The following is an 8,877-nucleotide window of genomic DNA, read 5'->3' as shown; positions in this document are numbered from 1 at the left end:
GTAATTTCCACCTTTGATATGTGCTGCTTTCTTTGTGTGTTCTTTCAGTTTGTCTCTCACTCTTTATGTCTTTATCTCTCTCTTTTTATCTCTCAAACCATATGCCTAAACACACTGCCTCTACACTCCCCCTCTCTCTTTCTACCTCTCACACACACAATTTCTCCTTCCCTTCTCCCGCCTTCCTTTTTATAATATCCCCAGCTCTACCCTCCTTTTCTCCCTGCCAGTTTCCCTCTCTCTATATACTGTACCTCTATACTTCTCTTTGACTCTCTCTAGTCTCTCTGCTCTTGTCCATCCTACTCTCATCCAGGGTTGGGTAAGTTACTTTCTAAATGTAATCCTTTACAGTTACTAGTTACCAGTCCAAAATTGTAATCGGTAACGCAACTTTTGGATTAGCCAAACTCAGTAACGTAACCAGATTACTTTTGGATTACTTTCCCCTTAAGAGGCATTAGAAGAAGACAACAAAAATCCATCAAACTAATTTGGTGTGTCATCATAGTGATCTCTGACTTCTCGTCAGAATCACTCACGTGGAACAAACTTAAACGTGCACTTTTTTTCAATGCTGAATTGAATGTAATTGAAAGGTGTCATGATGTATATTTTGACACAAATGTTAACGTGAATTTAAAAGTAGTAGTAACAAAACCGATTACAGTTCTTTTTTTTGTAATAAGATTACATGTAACTGATTACATGTAAGAATTTACTCCCCAACTGTCACGTTCTGACCTTAGTTCCTTTGTTTTGTCTTTTGTTTTAGTATGGTCAGGGCGTGAGTTGGGTGGGTTGTCTATGTTAGTTTTTCTATGATTTTCTATTTCTGTGTTTGGCCTGATATGGTTCTCAATCAGAGGCAGCTGTCAATCGTTGTCCCTGATTGGGAACCATATTTAGGTAGCCTGTTTTCTGTTGGGTTTTGTGGGTGGTTATTTTCAGTCTTTGTGTGTCTGCACCAGACAGAACTGTTTCGGTTGTTTCTTTGTTGTTTTGTTATTCAGTGTTAAGTTTTGATTATTATTAAATATCATGAACACTTACCACGCTGCACCTTGGTCCTCACCTTCTTCCACCGACGACAGCCGTTACACCAACCTTGCTCTCACCACACAAAGCCTCTCTTTAACAGCTCTCTCTCTCTCCCTCCCTCACTTCCAGAGTCAAATGGTGCCAGGCACACACACATTCTTCTTTTAACACACTTCATTATCTGTTGAAAGAAGAAAGACCTCTTTCTTTCTCTCCTACCCTTCCTCTCTCTCTCTGTCTCATTCTCTCCTTCTTCTTAATCTCTATCTGCCCGTCTCTCTTTCATACTCTCCCTCCCTTTCTCTCTATCACTCTGCCTCTCCCTCCTCTCTCTAACCACACACACTCCTCCCCTGTCTGCCCTCTAAAAATCAATATTACAGACACTGCTTGTTATCACCCAAATGAGATACAGCAGACAGAGCAACATGGTCTCAGAGCATTTCGTATTATTCTGTATGTAAATCTGAGATCACTCGTATGGTATGTATTAATTTGTGGATGTCCATCATCCATTTCATATCAGTATTCATATCAGTAAATTGCCGTTCATACAATATGTTACCAATTTGAAAAACGTACAATATCTTACGTATTCCAATTTGTTGTGGCTAACATTAGCTAGGGGTGGCTAGGTGGCTAATGCTAATGTTAGCTAGCTGGCTAACATTACGGTTAGGGTTAGGAAGTAGGTTAAAGGGTTCAGGTTAGGGTTAGCTAACATGCTAAGTAGTTGCAAAGTAGCTAAAAAGTAGTAAGTAGTCGCTAAGTAGCTAATTAGCTAAAATGCTCAACCACCCTACTTTCGTTTTTGCCTTAAGTAACCTTCTGTCTTATTTAACCGTACCAAACTTAACATATCATATTCATTTGAGTGTCCTGAATTTACGTTTACTATGTCAAGTCTAGTCTATGAGACCAGTATGGACAGAGACAGAGCTTACAAGATGGCCACACACTTAATGTGCTTGGTGTGGCTCCTCCACGTCTCTCTTTTGTCCTGTGGGACCACCCACACACACAGATACACACAGTTATTGATCTGTCTGGAAAAACGTTGTCCTTTGTCCTGTTCTTTTAGAGAGAGGGAAAGAAAGAGAGAGAGAGAGAGGTTGTGGTTAAGCACTTTACCCTCAGACTACAAGGCTCTGTTTGTGTACCTGTGGCTTTCAACATTAGCTCATCTCCAGACTCAGACCTGTTTGTGTGTATGTGTGTGTGTGTTTGTGAAGCCCTATATAATGACTTGAATTTATATAACATTTTTGACAAGAGCCCTATTGTTCCTGGTTAAAGGTAGTGCACTATATAGCGAATAGGGTGCCATTTGGGACGCACACTTAAACTCACACAACATAAACACTTATACAAGTAGCTGTTGTAATGTAATAGTGTGTGTGTTTGTGTGTGTGTGTGTTTTAATGGTATGATTCTACTGCCCCCTGTTGGCAAACAAAGTGCAGTCTAAAAAAAAGCTGGCTGAACGAATACAAGCATAGTACTTTTAAACAGGGTCAATACGGCTCTGGTTGAAAGCAGTGTACACACAGGGAATGGAATAGAGAGATGCAGCCATAATATTGCAGCTGGTAGATGCAGTATAATGTGAACAGAATATGGACAAAGAGAGAAACAGCCACATATAATGCAGGGTATCTTAATTTATGAATCTAGATGTGCCTATGTATCTTTGTGAGAGTATATACGGGATGGGCGATGAAGGTGGTAGCGTCCCTGGCCTAGTTTCCCTCTTCGGGCCGGCGGTGGAGATTGTGGGCTGTAGCCCCCTGGATGTAGCCGCACTTAGCGCAGGGCTGAAGTGGAGTGAGGACGAGAGCGAAGGGGGAGGAAGAGGAGGAAGAGGAGGGAAAGGAAGGTATGTCGGCTCTTTTGTGTTGCTGTGCTGAGAGGGCCATCATAGACTTTCTGTAGAGCGGCTTGAAGTGAGACATCCAGGGGGAGGCCATCGATAGCCAGAGCTGCGCCCGGGAATCCTCACCAAACGTGGGCAGAGACCGGACGACAGGCCCCCCCCCCCATGGTGGAAGCGATGGTGGTGATGGTGGTAGGCTTGGACTTAAACAGACAGCTTGTGGAAGTCATGGTGCTGGCATCCATCATAGAGGCCACTCCAGTCTCACTAGCCTGGCTACGGTCACCCAAGCCTGGGGAGAGGGCGTTGTTCGCTGGGGTATCTCCACTGGATCCATTGGCTCAGTAGGTGGTGGTGGTGGATGGGAGAGAGGGGGGTAGAGGCCGAGGCCGACTTCGGAGCATCGTAGCTGGATAGTCCGTAGCTGGTCCAGGGGGTTGTGGTGGTGGTTCTGATGGCTGGTACAGACAGCTCATTGTACTTCACTGCAACACGACGCCTAACGATTGAGTAAGTAGACAAGCTAGAAGAGGGGGAGAGAGAAGGGAGAGAAGGTCTGTACCGAAAGAGACACAATAAAGACATTGCGAAAGAAGGATGGGGGGGGGGGGGGGGGGGGGCGGAGGACACTCAGTATTACGATCTCACAAAGCACAGAAGTTATTTGCTAAGGATGATCAGAATTTATGTGGCACCCAATCACCTTTATAGTACTTACATTTCGACTGGCCTGGTCAAAAGTAGTGTACTATATTGGGTATAGGGTGCCATTTGGGACATACTGATTCATTTGATTATTAGGGTATTGTTTTTAACATTCCATTACACTGTAGCTAAACATGAAATCAACAACCCACTGGGCACAGACGTCAATTCAACGTCTATTTCACGTTGGTGCGCGGTGGGAATCTTCTTTTCCAGAAATAAAAATGTGTGCGTATGAATGACCTTGCTTACGCTCTGAGCGCCGTCCGACGCAGGGCTTACTGGGCCGCTCGTGGCGTTGTTCTCGATCACCACGTTCCCCACAATCACAGGAACCGTACGTCTTACCGAACCGCACATCTTACCGAAATCATACAGGCTAAGCTGTCGGTAGATACTGCGCATTCTCTTGTTGATAAACAGCTGTGGGGGAGCCATCTCCAGAATCTCCTTAAAGAACATCTCCTCGTCGACGGCAACATACCTATAATGTTATGTTATGTAAGTTTGACTTGAAATTCAGGTTTTTGCTGGCACTTGTATATACAATGAATTTTCTCTCCTTTCTCTTTATCTCTCCATCCATCCCTCACTCTTTTTCTCTCCCTCACCTCCCGCTCTGATTTCATCAGCATCCAGAGTCTCCCCGATCGGCCTGGTGGGTTGCAGTGGCCGGTTCTGTCCCTGAAAGGAACTTGTATCCATTACATTTGTTTGACAGGGACCATGTACAACTCAAACATGGCTAAATCTTTCAAAAATATGTTATGCATTGTAGGCCTACTTTAGCCAAGGCTGCGCCCCAAATGGCAACACATTATCGTCAAAAAGTACTGAACTGAGTTTGCAAAACATTAGGAACACATGCTCTTTCCATGACAGACTGACCAGGTGATTCCAGGTGAAAGCTATGATCCCTTATTGTCACTTGTTATTTCCACTTCAATCAGTGTAGATGAAGGGGAGGAGACAGATTAAATAAGGATTTTTAAGCCTTGAGAGCATTGACACATGGATTGTGTATGTGTGCCATTCAGAGGGTGAATGGGCAAGACAAAAGACTTAAGCGCCACTGAACGGGGTATGGTAGTAGGTGCCAGGCACACCGGTTTGAGTGTGTCAAGAACTGTAATGCGGCTGGGTTTTTCACACTCAACATTTTCCCGTGTTTATCAAGAATGGTCCACCACCCAAAGGACATCCAGCCAACTTGACACAACTGCGGGAAGCATTGGAGTCAACATGGGCCAGCATCCCTGTGGAACGCTTTTGACACTTTGTAGAGTCCATACCCTGACGAATTGAGTCTGTTCTGAGGGCAAATGGGGGGGCAACTCAATAATAGGATGGTGTTAACGAAATATCTTATATATCCAGTCCCCAGGCAGGTGAACAATAAAATCATTCAGCATACAGACAGCAAATAAACACAACATATTCTCTCACATTTCCCTGGTCCAGACGAAGCCTCTTGGCAGCCTTGGTAACCAGGGTGAGCGTGAGGATCGCGTCTGCCCGCTCTTTGAAGCATGGACGCTCCGCGGAGAAGTTCTCGTCCCCGACTCCTCTACAGGGGACGCGGAGGCAGACACAGGGGGAGACCGCGTCGACACCAGTCCTGACGGGAGCTCAGGGGATGAGCGTGGGGAGAGGTTATTATACCGGTATGGGTTCGGTATATTCGCGCTGATCTCCTGCTCGCCATCTTCTAGTTGTACCGTTACTCTTTGCAAGTTTTTGTCTGTGCGCCTTGCAGGTTGGTAAAGAATGATTGATGGAAGGAATTCACTTGAAAGCGGCATACTTCATACATATTAAAAACGTCACAATGCGAACTTTTTAGTAACCAATGCCAACACACAAACACAAAACATATAGCACGAGTCACAGTGAGACGCGAGCCATACGTAAAAGTAAAACCATAGACGCCAAAGAACTCCGAAGCCATTCTAACGATAAATACTGGTCCAACAATATTTTTTGGTTGTTTTTTCTTTATTGTGGTAGGACAGGAGTTTCGTTCTGTTTCTTTGAATCAACCATTCAATAAACCGTCTCAAATGAAAGCATGCACAATAGTGAGAGCTATGTCCACTTACATTGGTTATTTTAAAGCGCGCTGAGGGAACCACTCGGATGTCAACGATTGATATTCTGTGGAGACTAATCATAATTTTTTCGAGCCTTGACTGTTGTTTGGATTGTTTGCGCGCGCGAATTCACCTTGGCTTAATGCGCATTATGATGTCACCTCGTTGCCATTGAGCTTCTATGACGTCCATAAACAAGTGCTACATTTAAAATTAATGACGACAGAAATCGTGTTTTCTGTTATTGACAAGTACCTGTGAAGCAATATAAACTTTTCGGCTTGCTTGCAAAAATATGGCCACTAATAATTTAGCGGAACAATCGCAACAGCTAAATAGTGACAGCAGGAGTGCATCCCCGAGAGTGTTAGGCATAGACCTAACGGTTCACAAACGACACAACAGTACGCGGTTACGAGATGTTGAAGCTGAGACTTCCGCGACTGGCACTGACGTGGATCTTAGCTCCCTTCTGGAGGAAAACGCTCGACAGATGCTCAAATATCGGAAGAGGCCTCGCCTTGACCACGAGAAAGCAGCGAAACTGAGCAATTCCTTCTTCAATCAAGATTTCCCCACGAGGTTGTGGAAAATAGTGGATTCGGACCTGTTCAAGTCGGCCACATGGGACAAGAATGGCATTTACATGCTTCTCGACGAGGAGCGGTTCACCAAGGAGGTGTTGCAGCGAACAGGATTCCGACCTACTCTCCCATGTGTCACCATGGCAGGATTCGACCAACAACTGATCCTCTACGGTTTTCAAAAGCTCTCCTCAGCTACCCCCACCTCAAAGGTATGGCCTAATTGATCAAACACATTCAGTGGCCTAAATCTATTGGCAGTGCATTACCAATGTGGTTACATGTTTTTGTCACAAATGGCACTCTGTTTATTCCATTTATGGTTCCTTCTCTCCCCTTATGGGCCCAGGTCAAAAGTAGTGCACTACATAGGGGATATGGTGTCATTTGGGGCACAGAGCCCACCTACACTATCATCATATAGGCTATTTACGACTCATAATCATAACTCACTGTCACAATCTCTAGGATTTACAAATAGGCCCTATCTCATCTCAATGTCTGTCTTATGTTTTCCAGTTGTCCATGTACTACCATCACAGCTTCAGACAGCACCAGGAGAACCTACTGAAGAAGATCAAGGTACCGGTGGTTGCAGAGGTGGAAGCGGTGGAGGAGGATGATGTGGAGATAGTCATGGTCATCCCTGGTCCTCCCCGTCAGCCCGACCCTCCTGTTACTCCCATTACCCCTCCCGTTACCAGTAAAGCTGAGACCCGGGACGGCCAGGCCGAGAAGGACGAGAAGAAGGAGCAGCTCTCGCTAGCTGCCAAGGACCTGGTTGCCAAGATCAGCTCGGCGGTTAACCAGAGGAAGACCGTTCTGCTGGTCACACCCTCCTCCTCCCACACCCCATCCACACCCACCCCGGCTCCAGCCTCCTCCCCAGCCCCGTCCTTCACCTTGTCCTACCCCACCCCAGCCCCGTCCTGCTCCTACTCCAACCCATCCACCCCTGCACAGGCCCTAACCCCCTATTACACCTACTCCACCCCGGCTCCCACCACAGCCCCAGCCTCCTCCCCAAACCCACCAACGGCCTCTGTGGCTGGGGCATCTTCGCAGACCTCCAGGCCTACCACCACCCATGAGGGACACAGCGGTAGTAGTCGAAGCATCACTCCCATAGCCCATGGTTGGGTGAGGCTCAACCCCAACCCTTTCGACAGGGCACCAGGACCAGCTGGACCAGCCCCAGGTCCCCCTGTGGCCACCCCCGATGCCTGCCCCTACCACCTAGCCCACTCTTTGGTCTTCACACCCTCCGTCAACCACCAGCTTTGTATAGCCAAGGCCCAGTTCGAAGAGGCAAATGAGGCCCAGGTACACCAAGCCCACCATTCACAAGCCCAGGCCCTAAATGCCCACCTGACACAAGCTCAGGCCCATCAGGCTCAAGCCCAGCAGGTCCAAGCTCAGGCCCTAAATGCCCACCAGGCCCAAGCCCATCAGGCCCAATCCCAACAGGTTCAAGCCCAGGCCCTATATGCCCAGATGGCTCAGGCCCAGATGGCATGGATGCAAGCAGCGATGTATAACCCCTGGGTCCTCCAGGCCATGCAAATGCAGATGGCAGCCTATATGTCCCCCCCACCACACTACCTGCACCGGCCAGCAGGGGGGTTCTCAACCACTCACCACATAAACCCAGTCTTCCCCAGTGGGAGCAGTAGCCCTGCAAGAGCAGGGTCAGAGTCGTGCCGCTACTCCCCTGATCTGTCTTTCTCCCCGCCCAATCCCCGAACCCAACTATCCCTCCATTCCTTGATCCATCCATCGAAGCCAAACCTTGAGTAGGCCAATGAGCCCCCTCTTCCCCCACATCCCTGAAATACTTTTAGACAAAACCTTTAATGTAGATTATTAATAAACTATTTTGCAGTTCTTATTTGTTTGGTTGGTGTTTTTTTGTGTGTGGGGGGGGGGGAAAGAAGTAAAAAAGATTATCCTATTTTATTCAGAGTAAAGCCCAATGTGGTCTCAAGAGTGTTGCCTATTTTGCCAGGTAGTTAGTGAGAGAAAAACCAGGCCCGGTGAGAAAGCCCCACACCTCCACCTTGTTTTTATGGTGAGAATAGAGAGATCGATTCTAAAATTCTCTCCAAAAGTGGGTAAAGTACTCTACGCTGTGGAAGAAATGGAATAGCAAGTCCTGAGACATTGGTACAGTCCTATTAAGAAGCTTTGGAAAGAAAAAAGAAAACTTAGTGTTATCAGTGTTGGTGTCATTACTCCAAAAAGTAATATATTACCTAATACTCAATACTTCTTTCAACAATAACAAATTAATTTACTTATTACTCCATGGGAAAAGTAATTTGTTACATTGCTCGTTACATTACTTTTGCATTACACTCCAAAATGCTGCGCGCCCTCACTCAATGTCAACCTTACGTTACGTAGGCCTATACACCAAATAAGTAACCTAATAATGAAAGATTCTACCATGGAAAAGGGCAGAATTTCCTCTACTACATACCCAGCTCCAAGCTTGTTCACATAGAGATCTTATTCAATTTGTAACGTCTGCTTCCAACTCACACTCTCAAACACGTAGATCCCCTGAACGCAGCTCACTTTCCAG

At 46.3% G+C, this 8,877-nt stretch overlaps 1 protein-coding gene across 2 annotated transcripts; it reads left to right on the top strand.

The window, feature by feature from the left end:
• The first annotated feature begins 1,447 nt into the window (after positions 1 to 1,447).
• On the top strand, positions 1,448 to 8,116 carry LOC111952042 (heat shock transcription factor, Y-linked-like). Of its 2 annotated transcripts, XM_070435058.1 has the most exons (3): positions 1,448 to 1,524; positions 4,252 to 6,505; positions 6,813 to 8,116. In XM_070435058.1, the coding sequence occupies exons 2-3, from the start codon at positions 6,005 to 6,007 to the stop codon at positions 8,088 to 8,090; spliced, it is 1,779 nt and encodes a 592-aa protein (XP_070291159.1). In that variant the 5' UTR covers positions 1,448 to 1,524; positions 4,252 to 6,004; the 3' UTR covers positions 8,091 to 8,116. The 2 variants fall into 2 exon arrangements, with proteins under 2 accessions (XP_070291159.1, XP_023826248.1); XM_023970480.3 differs by lacking the exon at positions 1,448 to 1,524 and having other exon boundaries at positions 3,967 to 6,505.
• Positions 8,117 to 8,877: the final 761 nt, after the last annotated feature.

This window comes from Salvelinus sp. IW2-2015, linkage group LG3 (genome assembly GCF_002910315.2).
Source record: "Salvelinus sp. IW2-2015 linkage group LG3, ASM291031v2, whole genome shotgun sequence".
NCBI lineage: Eukaryota > Metazoa > Chordata > Actinopteri > Salmoniformes > Salmonidae > Salvelinus > Salvelinus sp. IW2-2015.
Note: the sequence above shows the minus strand (reverse complement) of the source record. Positions and strands in the feature narration are given on the sequence as shown.